Here is a 15,188-nt window from a genome sequence, read left to right as displayed (position 1 = left end):
GTGTGTGTGTGTGTAGGTGTGTGTGTGTAGGTGTGGTTGTCGTCCTCGTTCCTGTTACACAGGAGTTTTGCAGGTCTGAAGCAAGTTTCCTCTGGTTTCTCAGTGAAATGGTTGAGTTTGTTTAATCAGTCTAAAGCAGCGCTCTCACTGCATCACGCCGTGACCTTTGACCCGTCTCAGGTGACCCCTGCTCTTTCCCTGGACCCCGCGCTCGTGTTTTCTGTGATTTATAGTGAAGCACATCAGGTTCCTCGGGCCTGTCAGGACTCGTCTGGCGCTCGGGGCTGGTTCTGACCAATCGGAGCGCGGGAGGCTCTGGCCACACCCCCACGAGCTGCATGTAAACACACGTCTGCGCTTCATCGCTGCTTCGATCTGCATTCGATATATATATGAATGCTTTGTAGCAATATATATATATATAAGATTGTGTTCTTTTTTGCAATTTCATTGCTAATTGTTTGATTGCAAATTAGTAACCTTACACACACATACCTGGAAACTGATTGGCTGATAAGAGTGCGATACACTAGACTGATTTTTATAAATATGACTGTTTTTGTGTCACAGAATGTAGTTTTAAGAGGTTTTGAGGCGAGAATGTACTTGTTTATCATTTAAATTTGCTTTGACATTTTCAAGAGCTGTGAGCTCCAGATGGTCAGCGGCCGGTCTGCGCTCATGAACCCGCAGAGAGAGCGCCTCACCTCGGCCAGATCTCCGGGAGTTTACCGCTGGCTCTGATGTCTCTGTAGTGGTTAAACATGAGATGTAATTCGTTGGTCTCGTTAATCTATTATTTGTTCCAGAGAAGGTAGTTTTGGCAAAACCTCATGTTTATGTAAATTCAATGCTGTATATCAGAGCGCTGCCTTTGTACTTTTGACTGAATTGCCTAGCAACTTTTTTGATGGCTGTTGTCGTATGTTAAATATTATTATTCTATAAATAATAGTATTTAATAATCAGTGTTGGGGGTAACGCATTACAAGTAACGTGAGTTACGTAATCAGATTACTTTTTTCAAGTAACTAGTACAGTAACGCATTACTTTTTAGTTTACAAGAGAATATCTGAGTTACTTTTTCAGATAAGTAACAAGTTACTTTGTTTCCAATGTATTGATTGACAGCTCTGGTGTTGCCATGGTGACAGAAATCAGAAGATGTTACTGTAGCTCTAAAATAAATGTATTATTCCTCAAAATGAATAAAAATAACGCAACTCAGAATATGACGCAAACCTGCAATAATTAAATGTTAAACAACACAAATATGCTTTATGTATTTAATCCCATTCTATTTGCTTCTGACCTTCGATGATGCAGTTCAAGCGTACTAATAAGCACAAATTACTCTAGACAAACATTTGACGAGCTGCGCAAAAAATCGCGCGAATATGAACGTGGTTTAGCGCAGCTCGTCAGTGAACAACGGCTCTGTGTAGTTAATGCTGCTCCATGTGAAAGCCCGCAGGTGATGGAGATTTACCGCTGATTACAGAACCGGCTTTCTGACAAGATGCACGTTAAATATTGCATGCGATTTATCGTGCAGCCCTACTTTTTTTTTATTGCTGAAGTGTGTTGAATTTCTTCTTCTGCATTCTACTGTACGGATGTAAATGTACTTTCCCGTCAGCCTGAGGCGCATTCATTTCACTTCTGGTGCGAAAGGCTTTTATATTTGCCAAAAATATAACTTTTTTATTTTAAAAACAAACAAGCAAGCCCTGCCCAGATTTAAAAAGTAATGCAAAAGTAACGTAACGCATTACTTTCCATAAAAAGTAACTAAGTACCATAATCAGTTACTTTTTTTATGGCGTAACGCAACATTGTAACGCATTACTTTTAAAAGTAACTTTCCCCAGCACTGGGAATAATAATGTTTAATGTTTAGTATTGAGAAACGGTGTGTGTGTTCGTGATGGTGATTGTAGTTACATTGTTCCACCATTAGATTGCGACAAGACTGTTTCTATGAGTTAAATATTGTATCAGTAAAATGTTGAGCCTGATTAAAGGTAAATATCAGTGTCTCTGTCTTTTATAAATTAGGTGTTTACTATTTACAAATATTAAAGTTCTTAAAGGGATAGCTCACCCTAAATTGTCATAATTTCCTGAACATCATGTCATTCCAAACCTGTACGAATTTCTTTCTTCTGTGGAACATAAAAGAATATATTTTTTATATTATATATAGTAGAAATCAAGGGTAACCAAAATGGTTCAAAATATATTTTTGTGTTCCTCAGAAGAAAGTAATTCATGCAGGTTTGGAACGACGTGAGGAAATGATGACCGCATTTATTAGAGGTAAATTTCCTGCAGTCTAGCAAAAGAAAAAAATATATGGTTGTACTGTCAAGTGCATTTCTATGTGACAAAAATGCAGTAGCATTTGCATTTGCTGTGAATTCAGTAACTAAATCATTTCATAGCCAAATTGGCCGGTGAGTGAAAAAGTTAATTTCAAACCCTGCTTACGACAAAGATATCGCTTTCCTCCGCAGATATTCAAACTAATGTTTATTGTGAAACGAGATTGATCTGAAGAATGAATGCTGTATCAGAACTGTTACAGCGAACTGTCAAACTGTTATTTAAACGCAATATCACACGAGTAGACGTGAGATACGGCTGTGTATCGGCACGCTTTGATTACCTACGGCCGAGCCGATATACAGCCGTATCTCACGTCTGCTTGTGTGATATTGCTTATATATATATATCTGTTCTTTGCTGTGTTGGTGGTTTTAACGTTTATGTTTGTCTTGTATTTCTGGTGTGGTCAAAGAGAATTTCAACCTTTGTTTGCAGTGACGTTGTAGTGTATTGTAGTGCAATATTGCGAATCATGTAGTGTTTTTAAGCTCAGTCCGAGCTACAAGTTGCCAAAATTTGTTGTATGTTAAACTTCAGTGTCCTTGTTTCTCTCTGCGTCTCAGGTCAGCTCAGCTGCATCTCGCTCCCGCGTCACGAGGAGGACTATCTGCAGAATGTGGTCGGGAGCGCCCCCTACATCCTCGTCCTGGGCCAGGACTGTTCGGCCCGATACCAGCTGCTCAACTGCCTGCTGGGAGAGAGGCTCCTCCCCCTGGGCTCGGAGGTGGGCGGGGCCTGTGGGCCGGAGGGCGGGGCCTGCAGGAGGAGGAAGCTGTGCTTCACGCACGGCCGTCAGACGCGCTTGAGCCTGGCGCTGCCGGGGCAGTATGAGCTGGTGCATCAGCTGGCGGCTCACTGCGGACGCTGGGACACGGTGCCATGCGAGGATCTGGAGATCCAGGAGTGCGAGGATCCCGCGCAGCGATTGGCCGAGCTGGAGGTCACGCTCCATCACGCGCTGCTGCAGGTAGGGCTGGGCAATTTGGCAAAAAAAACATTTTTTTTAAGCAAGAAGCCATGGTTTACAGTGAATTTATAACAACTAAGGGGGTTACTGCTTTTATAAAACGGTTATATACGTAGCAAGGTTTCACAGAATAAAGCAGAGCAAATAAAGAGTAATGATATTAATAAACACAGTATTCTTCCACCAAACAATGTAGCGCCTCAGAAACAGTTGTGGTTGCTACAAAGTGGTTGCCGAGCAACACACAAACGTAAACAAAGGTGTGTTACTTTGTAGCGTCATTTACAACAGCTTCGAACGCGGCTCAGCCAATCAGAGTCAAGCACCGGAACTCTCCGCTTTATAAAGCTAGTTTTAAAATGTAACTACGACATGATTCAAGTAACTTGTTCTTTATTAACCCTCTAGTTAAAGAAAATTCTATTCCGAGTGCAGCACACATGAAGCTGTCAACATGATGTAAATGTTAAACTGATCGCTTGTTAAGTAGGCCTATCTTTGCAGAAAGGATGCATGAACTACAACTACATCTTGTACAAACTTGTCTTACACATATCATATGTTCAGAAATAATAAAAATCCTAAGTCAAGGTAATTCAAATTCAGAATGACTGAAGGTGTAACAGCAGTAGAGTATTATTAACTATAAATGTTCTGTAAAAACAACAGCAGCTTTCAGTCTGTCACCGTGATGCAAACATGAAATATCAGACATACAGTAGCAGTTCTTCACAGGTTTTTTATTCGACTGCGCTGCTTTTCTATTGTTTTTCTGTGTAATCATGAACGTGTTTGACTGTTGCGCTCGCGTCTCTTGCAGCGTCTCATGAAACGGCAGGCTAAAAACACGCTGCTCAAGTTAAAAGAAGTTCACTCGCATCTTCTTGCATGTTTTACCTATTCCACTGCGCACGTCGCATCTTTATCAACACAAAAGCTCATTCTGTGTGAATGGCGGCTAGCGTTGAGCGCGTCACACGTGAGCGGTTAATCACGTGCGGTTAGATCGTTCTTTTCTCTTTACTGTTATCACCGGCATATTGTCAAAGTGTCTAATTCTAACACTTGGTCATATTTCTATTCAAAATCGCGATTCCTCGATTTCTAAAAAGTAAAATCGTGGCAAAACAATAAGTTCGAATTAATCGATAAAATCGGAAAAATCGCCCAGCCCTAGCTGCAGGTGTCGTTTTTCTCAAACACACCAAATACGATTTGTTTTTTGCAGGGACATCCATCAGCTTCTCGCCTCTCCTTTCCTGGGCCCTCGTTTATCAAGAGTGCATAGAAAAGTTTCTATATTTTGTCCTACGAATGTGTGCAAGTACAAAAAAGTCTGTGTTTATCATGCATTTATCGTGCACTCATTGTGCAAATGCTTAGCTTGAAATATGAAATCATTAATTGAGTATTTGCAGTTAAAGGATGCAGGACATATGCAGCGGCACTTTCTTTTCTACCACTAGATTCTCTGCGTAAGCATGCTCAGAGTTGTGCTTATATTTACACACATTCCTACGTATAAGTACGAGTTGGTAGATCCCACACTTTGCGTGAAACTGTTCCTACGCACACGTCTGTGCGTACACACTGTTGATAAATGAGGGCTGTGGTGTTTATGTAACCCTGATCTGTGGGTCTGGTGCACTTCACATGACCACCAGTGGAAAAAAGAGCTGCTATGGTGATGTGTGTGTCTCCATGGCGATGGGAAAACTGTGTCCCGGGAGCCTCCTGTAAATACTTGGTGGGTTCGGTCATGGCTGGTTTCCTTTTTGAATTGGGCTCGGTGTTTGGACAGGTTCAGATCTCTTAGATCAGACTCGGATTCTAATTAGTCTAATCCGACTCTAAACAAACGCTGTTAAACAATCAGTTTCAAATCGGTGTCATATCAGACTCCGATTGGATTTTAAATCAGGATAACACTACAAATAAGTCAAACCAAGATCTTGAATCAGTTTCAAATCAGTATTAGATCAGTCAAAAATCAGACTCAGTCATGAATCAGTTTATCACATTGGTTCAGATTCTGAACAGTGAATCACTCTCTGTCTGCTATCAAAATCAAATCAGAGTCAAATCAGCTTTGCGTCAGACTCGTTAGGTCTTAGATTGGTTGCAAATCAGACTCGGGTCTCTTTGGTCATGTCAGATCAGATTCAAATCAGACTCAGTTTTGGATCAGCTGTAAATCAAGCTTCAGTTTGTCTAAACACCCAGATCAGTTTGAGATTAAACCAGTCAGTTTCAGATTAGTGTCAAATCAGATTTGGATCAGTCATTGGTTTCAGATCTATCTTGAATCAGACTCGACCTCAGGTGAGACTCAAATCAGAGTTCATTTGCATCAGACTCATTAAGGTCTTCGATCGTCACAAATCATACTCCGTTTTGGTTTAGTTCCAAATTAAGAGCAGATTACTCTTAAAAAATACTCTGATCAGTTTGAAATCAGACCCCGATCAAACCTTGATTAGATTCAGATCTATCTTTAATCAGATTCAACCTCAGATGGGACTCAAATCAGAGTCAAATCGGTTTTGCGTCAGACTCATTAAAGTCTTGGAAAAGTCGGAAATCAGACTCCGTTTTGTATCGGTTGCAAAACAGACTCCACTTAGTATAAATACAGATCAGTCTGCTGTCAAACTCTGATCAGTTTTAGATGGTCATATCAGATTTAGATCTCGGATCTATTTTAGACCAGGATGAGACTACAAATAAGTCAAACCAAGATCTTGAATCGGTTTCAAATCAGTATTGGATCAGTCAGAAATCAGACTCCGTCAACAGCGTAAATCACTCTCAGTCTGCTGTCAAAATCATATCAGAGTCAAATCAGCTTTGCATCAGACTCGTACGGTCTTAGATTGGTTGCGAATCAGACTCATGTCTCTTTGATTCTATCTATCAGATTCAAATCAGACTCTGTGTTGGATCAGCTGCAAATCAGGCTTCAGTTTGTCTAAACCAATCAGTTTCAGATTAGTATCAAATCAGACTTAGATCAGTGTGAGATCAGACTCTGATCCAACTGGTTTCAGATCTATCTTAAATCAGGCTCAACCTCAGATGGGACTCAAATCAGAGTCAAATACCATCAGACTCATTAAGGTCTTGGATTGGTCACGCATCAGACAGAGTTTTGGTTCAGTTCCAAATCAGACTCAGATTACTCTAAAAACAAACCTAGATTAGTTTCAGATCGGTCTTGAACCAGATTCAACCTCAGAGGTGACTCATATGACAATTCAGTTTTGCATCAGACTCATTGAAGTCTTGGATCGGTCACAAATCAGACTCAGTTTTGGATCAGCTGATAATCAGACTCCACTTAGACTAAAAACAGATCAGTCTGTTATTAAACTGATCAGTTTCAGATCAGTGTCAAATCTTATCTGATTCTGATCCAACTGTGGATCCTATTGGTTTTGGAACTATTTTTAATCAGACTCAGCCTTGGATGGCACTCAAATCAGTTTAGCATCAGACACATTAAGGTTTTGGGCTGGTCGCAAATCAGAATGGGATCAGTCTCAGATCAGACTCCATTTTAGATCAGTTGCAAATCAGTTTCCAGTCAGTCTGAAATCACTTGGATCAGTCTGTTATCAAAAGCTGATCAGTTTGAGATCAGACTCTGACCCAACTCTGATTAATTTCAGATCTGTCTTGAATCAGACTCAACCTCAGGTGAGACTCAAATCAGTTTTGCTTTCAGTCTTAAATCAGACTCGTTTTAGCTAAGTTGATCAGTTTGGTATCAGTTCAGATCAAATTTGGTTTGAATTTGTCTTGAATCAGACTCAACCCCATATGGGACTGAAATCAGAGTCAAACCAGTTTCACGTCAGACTCATTAAGATCTCGGATTGGTTGCAAATCAAGACTCTGATCTCTTCAAAGTCAGATCAGCCTCAAATCAGACTCTGGGACTGAAATCAGAGTCAAATCAATTTCTCATCAGACTCATTAAGGTCTTGGATTGGTTGCAAATCGGTGCATTTTACATCCGTTACAAATCAGACTCCAGTTAGTCTAAAATACTCAGATCAGTTTCAGATCAATGTCAAATCATAGATTCAATTAAGATCAGACTCGTTTTTAGACTGTCTTGAATCAAACTCTGACGCAGGTCACACTTCGTCAAATCAAATTCTCAGATCACACTCAATCTAAGATCAGTTCCAAATCAGACTCTAAACACTCAGATTAGTCTGGTATCACACTCTGATCAGTTTCAGATCAGTCAACTCCGACTCAGAACAGTGTGAGATCAGACTCTGATCAGACTTAAATTGTTTTCAGATATGCTTGAATCAGACTCAACCCCATATGGGACTCAAATCAGAGTCAAACCAGTTTCGCATCAGACTCATTAAGGTCTTGAATTGGTTCCAGATCAGACTCCGATCTCTTCAGTCAAAGTAGGGATGTAATGGTATGAAAATATCTTATCATGATTATAGTGACCAAAATTATCACGGTTATCAGTATTATCACGGTATTGTTCAAATGTGCTGGAAATGTTCAAAAAGTACTGACACATAAATCACTTCAAGTTTTATATTCAAAATCAACAAACGACAAATAAAATGACTTTTTGTTTACATAATCACTAAAACAATAACATTACCAATGATGTCCATATTTTAAATCTAATAGCTATAAAAATAATATAATTTTTATTTAATAGCATGTTCAAATATCTCATGTAAATGTTCAAAAAAAGCTTTGAAAAAGTTTCATAAAAAGGTAAACCTCACATTTCAGCCTTTAAATAAAGAAAAGGGTTAAGTCAAAATGATAATTGATTGATACATGTTTATATGTATTTTATCTGCTCCATAAATAATTCTAGATAACTTATCCGAATTGTTTAAATGTGTAGAATCCTCATAAGCTTGTTATTCATCAACTGGTCATAAATCACAGCAGGGCATGCAAATCCGGTCTGTTTTTAGTCCAGACAGAAGCTGCACACAGACTGAATGTGAATGTGTGTCTCTGTAAATCCACTCGCTGACAGCAGGTGGCGCTTCTGGAGCAGCTGAATTACAGCTGTTTCTCGTAACCTCCTGCACAAAGCAGCATTGTGATTAAAACACTACTTTATTAGGTATTACATGGAGCGAAGATGAAAACAAAATGCCATCAAATCTTTTCTGAAGTCAGTCAGGGCCTTCAGAGGTACATTCATATAATTAATTCATTCATCTATTAATTTATATAATAATTCCCTTACCACTCTTTTAAAACCTCGTAGCTTTTCCATCGTGTTTTCACACTAAACGAAACCACTCTGCTGCTGTGTGCACCCGAGACCGTTATTTAAACTCTGCTTTATGCTGGATAGTATTTATTTATCCTCAGTTGTTCAAATCGCGGTAATCGGATAATAATTAAAAATATGAATAATAATATAATAATTAAAATATGAAACAGTAATACTAACCGTGGGGAATTTTATCATGGTTTATCGTCAAACCGGTAATAGTTACATCCCTAAGTCAAAGTCAGATCAGCCTCAAATCAGACTCGGATCTCTTCAAAGTCAGATCAGCCTCAAATCAGACTCAGATCAGTGTGAGGTCAGACTAAAATTGGTTTCAGATCTGTTTTCAATCAGACTCAACCCCATATGGGACTGAAATCAGAGTCAAACCAGTTTCGCATCAGACTCATTAAGGTCTTGGATTGGTTGCAAATCAAGACTCCGATCTCTTCAAAGTCAGATCAGCCTCAAATCAGACTCAGATCTCTTCAAAGTCAGATCAGCCTCAAATCAGACTCAGATATCCCCAAAGTCAGATCAGCCTCAAATCAGACTCAGATCTCTTCAAAGTCAGATCAGCCTCAAATCAGACTCAGATATCCCCAAAGTCAGATCAGCCTCAAATCAGACTCAGATCTCTTCAAAGTCAAATCAGCCTCAATGTTGGGCCAGTTGCAGATCAGACTCCAGTTAATCTAAAACACTCAGATCAGTTTCAGACCAGACTCCGATCCAGACTGGTTTCAGATGAGTCTTGAATCAAACTCCGATGGAGGTCAGACTCCGGTCAGATCAGACTCTCACAGCATGTTTTTCTGCATGATTCTCTCTTGTGGTTTAAAGCGTGTCGCTGTGTTTGTTCGCTGATGTTTGCCATCGCACACATCTGCTAGAATCGCGTCTGCTCTCAAATGAACCCCGGCTGTTTTCGGTCCACGCACACTCACGTTAGCGCAGAGACGTTAATTAGCGCTGGCGGCGGGCAGTGAGATTCCTGCTAGAGCACACACACGTTAGCATGTTTGATGTGTTTGAATCAGATGTTTGTTGGGCTCCGCCGGCCGTGTTTGTTCCAGAGAGACTCGAGTGCTCTATGGGTCTTGTGTCAGAGACGGCGCTGACTGACTCTATTGTGCTCGTGTGCTAGCGCTCTTCATTCTTGCTCTGACGTGCCCGCTGCGGATTAATCAGTTGAACTCTGACCCGCCGTGTCTAATATTTCTTGAACGGATTCCCAGAGGAACACGCTGCTTAATCAGGAGAAACGCCTCTCACCTACACAAGCCTGGTTTCACACTGCGTTCCACGCTCCAGGCCAAGCCAAAATAAATCAGACATGTCTGTAATTAATATACTGTTTTTCTAATATGCAACAGCATATTGATAAATCTCTAACCTTTTATCCAGTAACCAAAAGTGTCTGGAAATATTGTGTATATTAACAGGTTTACAAGCTAATTAAAAACACATACTTTTTTGCAGTTTTAATGCAAATTGTTTGCACTGTTGTCATTTATTTTGTCATAATTGAAAGGATATTTTCTTCATTCGTCAATATTTTGTCATGTCATGCATTCATCGACATACAGTACATTGTTTTAATTGTAGAGAATACTGAGCAGTTAAATAACCAAACATTCAAGCATATTTTACTATATATATTTTTGTATTTTTGTTAATATATTTTTATATAGTTTTTAAAATGTATCAAAAATAAAAACAACGTGAAAATATCATATTCATTATGTTTAGGCATTTTTATGCTAATTTTAGTTGACAAATTATGTAATTGATCTAGTACTAAAATGACCAAATTTAATTGACCAGCTATTAAAATGTAATTTTAATCAGGAGGTGAAGATCATGGTGCTCCCGTGCCGCGGCGTGCAGCCGGTGGAGGAGGCTCTGGAGGACTGCAAGCGCGGCATCCTTCCCATCATCCTCTACGCCGTCAGTAAAGACGCGCTGAGCGCCGAGCAGGTGAGCGACCTACAGAAGGTGCGCGAGACGCTGCCGTTCCCCGTCTGCTTCGTCTGGGCCCCTAGCGGCCCCTCGGACCCCGGGGCCCTCCACAGGCAGCTGCTGTCCCTGGAGCTGATCGGCGCAGCGGCGGGGAGCTGCGCCTGCGGGGCTCCTGCGCAGACGCAGAGCATTCTGGGAGAGAGTCTGGAGCGTCTGCAGCGTGTGCTGGGGCCCTTCACTCGACAGCTGCTGCAGAACCAACAGGTGGAGGCCACGACGCTGCTGAACGCCGTCCAATGCCGCTACCTCGACCTCTTCATCAACCAGGTGACCACAGAATCCTCTGCCCAGCTACATAATGCACCTTACGTATGAGACTTAAAGGGATAGTTACCAGGGCTGGGACAATACATCGATGCATCGCGAATCGAGAAATGATTCTGCGTCGATTCTGAGATGGCGCTGCATGCTTTAGAAACATCTGTATTCTGCTTGCTCCCAGTTCCCGACACACGCACCACTTGAACATAAAATAATCATTCACACAGTTTGAAAAGGTTGTAGGGAGTTACAAGGTGGGCTGTGTTTACATTAATCTCATAATAGCATAAAAGCCAAGTAGATTTAACCACTTACATGACTCACAAGGGCTCTTCTTCGAGAGCATTTGAGCGTGCGGTTAAAAACTAGCTTAGAGCGCCATCTACTGTTAAAAACTAAGCTCAGAATCGATTCCAGACAGAATCGCGATGCATTCCGAAAATCTCAGAATCGATCCACGAATCGCGACGCATCGATTTATCATCCCAGCCCTAATAGTTCACCCAAGAATGAAACTCACCCTCGTGTCGTTCCAAACCCGTAAGACCTCCGTTCATCTCCAGAACACAAATTAAGATATTTTTGATGTATACAGCTCTCATAGACAGCAAGGTTACTAACACGATCAAGGCTCGGAAACGTAGCAAGGAGATCGTTAAAATAGTCATTGGAGAGTATCCGCTGGACGTAAACAATGTATGCTGTTCTGTGTCAGCCACGCCAATCGGATGCATTGTTTATGTTCGGATCAAAGCGCAAACAACGTAGAAAACGTATCCGCGTTCAGTGGATACTCTCCAAAACGGCGCTCTAGGGTGACGCGGAGGAGGTGAATCGGTGATTAAAGTCGTTATTCTTGTTTTCTTTTGCGCACAAAAAGTACACTTGTAGCTTCGTAAAATTAAGGTTGAACCACTGATGTCACAGGGATTATTTTAACGATGTCCATACTGCGTTTCTGTGCCTTGAACCTGGTAGTTACCTTGCTGTCTATGGGTTACTACATGATGGTTGAAATCACGCAAATGGCCTTAAGATATCATCTAATAGAGAATTTGAGATTGCTCATGCTGTCATAAACAGTTGTGATGTAATTATATAATTATCAATGTTGAAAACATTGTCGTGCTGCACAATATTTTTGTGGAAACAATGATACCACTCAAACATTTGTATAAGATTTAAAAGAGAGAGAGAAATTAATATCTTTATTAATCATGCATGAAAGTGATAAAAAGTGAGTGGACACGTTTCGAATTATTTCTGTTTAATAAATGCATTAACAAATTGAATTAATATATTTGATAAATGCTGTTCGTTAAACTTTATATTTAACAAAAAATCCTGAAAAATAAAGTGCATCACCATTTCCGCACAAAATATGAAGCAGCAAAATCGTTTTCAACATTGATAATAATCAGAAATGTTTCTTGAGCAGCAAATACATTGTAATGATTTCTAAAAGATCGTGTGACACTGAAGACCGGAGTAATGATGAAGAAAATTCTGCTTTGCATCACAGGAATAACATTGCATTTTATAATATATTAAAATTGAAAATAATAATATTTCACAATATTGCTGTTTTATTTACTTTAATCACATAAATTCAGCCTTGATGATTAGAAGATATTTATTTCAAAATCATTAATAATTGTAATGTTTCCAAACCTTTGGCAGGTGCTTGCTGTGGAACCAAATAAATGAGAAACAAATGCTTAAATAAACGTCCAAAGTTTCCAACTTCTACATTTTTACTGTATTTCTGATCACATAAATGCAGCATTAATGAGCAGAAGAGACTTCTTTCAGAAACATCTGAATTATTCCACACTTTTGACCACTAATGTAGCTGTTGCTGGATTTTAATACGCATAAATTACATCAGTTAATGTCTTTCAGTTTGTATGATAATATCACAAGATATGTGAAATTAAATGTCATTGTTTTTCTTTGTGTTTCAATTACAGATACAGCTTTTGATTTAAAATAAATGTATTAGAAAATACAATAAAAGTAAATAATATTATATATATATATATAAATAGATAATATAATATAATAAATTATCAATAAAATAAGAATAAGTTTTTAGTGTGCTAAAAATAAGTAATAAAAACTAAATTGCCAGTCATTTAAATAAAAATAAAAAAATGTAATTTAGTTATCTTCATCATTCTAGTGATATTTTACAATGAGGTTTCATTAGTTAACTGCATTAACATGAACTAATAATGAGCAATATTTCACAGCATTTAAATCTGAATCTGTTAACATGAATTAATGCAACTTACATGAAATTGTATTTTTACTAGTGCTGTCAAACGATTAATCGCCGTTAATCATCCAAAATCCAACTATAATCCAAAATAAAAGTTTTTGTTTGCATACTATATGTGTGTGTACTGTGTGCATTTATTATGTATATATAAAGACACACACATACAGCATATATTTTGAAAATATTTACATGTATATTTACATTATATTAAATTATATGAACGTTAACGAACGTTGTGTTTCTTGATATTACTTTGATGTTTTCAGTGTTTGCTCGTGTGAATGTGTTCTCGTTCAGTCCCGTGTTGTCGAGACAGAGGTTCTCGTGAACGAAGCTGCGTTTTGTCGCGCAGGCGTTCGACATGCAGAGGGATCTTCAGATCACGCCGCGGCGGCTGGAGTACACTCGAGAGAAGGAGGGCGAGCTCTTCAGCTCTCTGATGGCCATCGCCAACCGCAAGCAGGAGGAGATGAAGGACATGATCGTGGAGACGCTGAGCGGCATGAAGGAGCAGCTGCTGGAGGACGCCGCCAACCTGCACTTCACCGGTCAGAATACAGATTATAGTGATGATCACTAGGGCTGGGGAAAACAGATATGGAACGATATGGATTCTTAAATCCGAAGAATCGATTAGTCTGTCCTGTTTTCATTTAGTGGACGGAACGTTGAAGGGCACTTCCCATGCAATATATCACAATAAGCATTGTGCTTTCGTACTTTTAATATGAAACACAGTCTCAGATTTCAAATTATGTTCATTGTATTGCAGTATTCAAACAATAAATGTCGTTTTGGCACTGTTTAATGTGGAGTGATCGCTGTAGCGCCTCAGTGAACTGATCCTCTCCTCCGCTTTATTACTAGTTATAGCACAAAATAAACATGACTAAACATCCGAAGGTAAGTTAAAAGAAAGAGCACAACTTTACAATCTGTATCCCGTCTCGTGTAATCGCTCAATCAGTGTTTCAGCCACGCAAAGACGTCACGGCTTTGTAAACAATATGTCACTTAACGTCACAGAAACAAAAATATAAGTCGTTAGTCAGCTAGAGAAATAAACCGTAGAGAGGGGCATTTATGCACCATATAATATATACATTATAACTTTTACTGTTCTTCAACGTTTAATTTGTTTATTATGACAGCCTCCGTTTAAATGGTTATATTTAAATTAGAAATATTATATTAATATTATTATAATAGTAAAGTAGAAATATTATTATGTAATTGTAACTTTTATTCTAAAAACTTCATTAAGTGTAATTTAAGCAGTTGTATAGCCTGTATAGTATTCAGTATTATAATAATGTAGTACCAACTCTCATGAATATTTTACAGCATTCGTTTAGAGAATTTTTTTCCTTGAGAAAATTTGGCATGTGTGCTTGCTTGATATATATCCAAAATAATCGATATCGAATCGAATCGTGAAATTTGTGTCAAAACCCAGCCCTAATGATCACGGTTTTCAGTATTATCACAGTGTTGTTCAAATGCGCTGGAAATTTTCTAAAAGTACTGACACATAAATCACTTCACCACAATTTTATATTTAAAATCAACAAACAACAAATAAAATTACTTTTTGTTTGCATAATCTCTAAAACAATAAAATTATCAATGATGTTCGGATTTTAAATGACAACATGACTGACTACAGTTTATCTAATAGTAGGGATGGGCGATATGGGCTTAAAAATATATCACGATACTTTCTGGTATTTATTGCGATAACGATATCAATGACGATAATTCAGGGAATCCTGCTTCTTTAGAGAAAAGTATTATCTTTCCTATTTGTACCCAAAATAGTGTATAACGCAATGTAATGACGGTTTAATTCATACTGGAAGCCGGAGGGCGCTCTTGAGCAGAAACTCCACATGCATCGCAGAAGTAATAGCACTGACGACGCTCCAGGAAATCCCTAATGTGTGTGTGTGTGTGTGTGTGAGAGAGAGAGAGAGAGAGAGAGAGAGAGAGA

The 15,188-nt window shown here is 39.0% G+C and overlaps 1 protein-coding gene across 1 annotated transcript in view; it reads left to right on the top strand.

The window, feature by feature from the left end:
* Positions 1–15,188, top strand: part of dstyk (dual serine/threonine and tyrosine protein kinase) — a gene marked incomplete at its 3' end in the record, with an annotated part of 28,064 nt that overhangs the window by 2,743 nt on the left and 10,133 nt on the right. Inside the window, exons 3-5 of the mRNA XM_016258788.1 lie at positions 2,953–3,356; positions 10,486–10,923; positions 13,551–13,746. Of these exons, the coding sequence (XP_016114274.1) occupies positions 2,953–3,356; positions 10,486–10,923; positions 13,551–13,746 (1,038 nt within the window). The remainder of the gene's footprint in view (positions 1–2,952; positions 3,357–10,485; positions 10,924–13,550; positions 13,747–15,188) is intronic.

Source organism: Sinocyclocheilus grahami, unplaced genomic scaffold (assembly GCF_001515645.1).
Source record: "Sinocyclocheilus grahami isolate Dianchi unplaced genomic scaffold, SAMN03320097.WGS_v1.1 scaffold1738.1, whole genome shotgun sequence".
NCBI classification, from domain to species: Eukaryota; Metazoa; Chordata; class Actinopteri; order Cypriniformes; family Cyprinidae; genus Sinocyclocheilus; species Sinocyclocheilus grahami.
The sequence above is the reverse complement of the archived record's forward strand: the minus strand, read 5'-3'. Positions and strand labels throughout refer to the sequence as shown.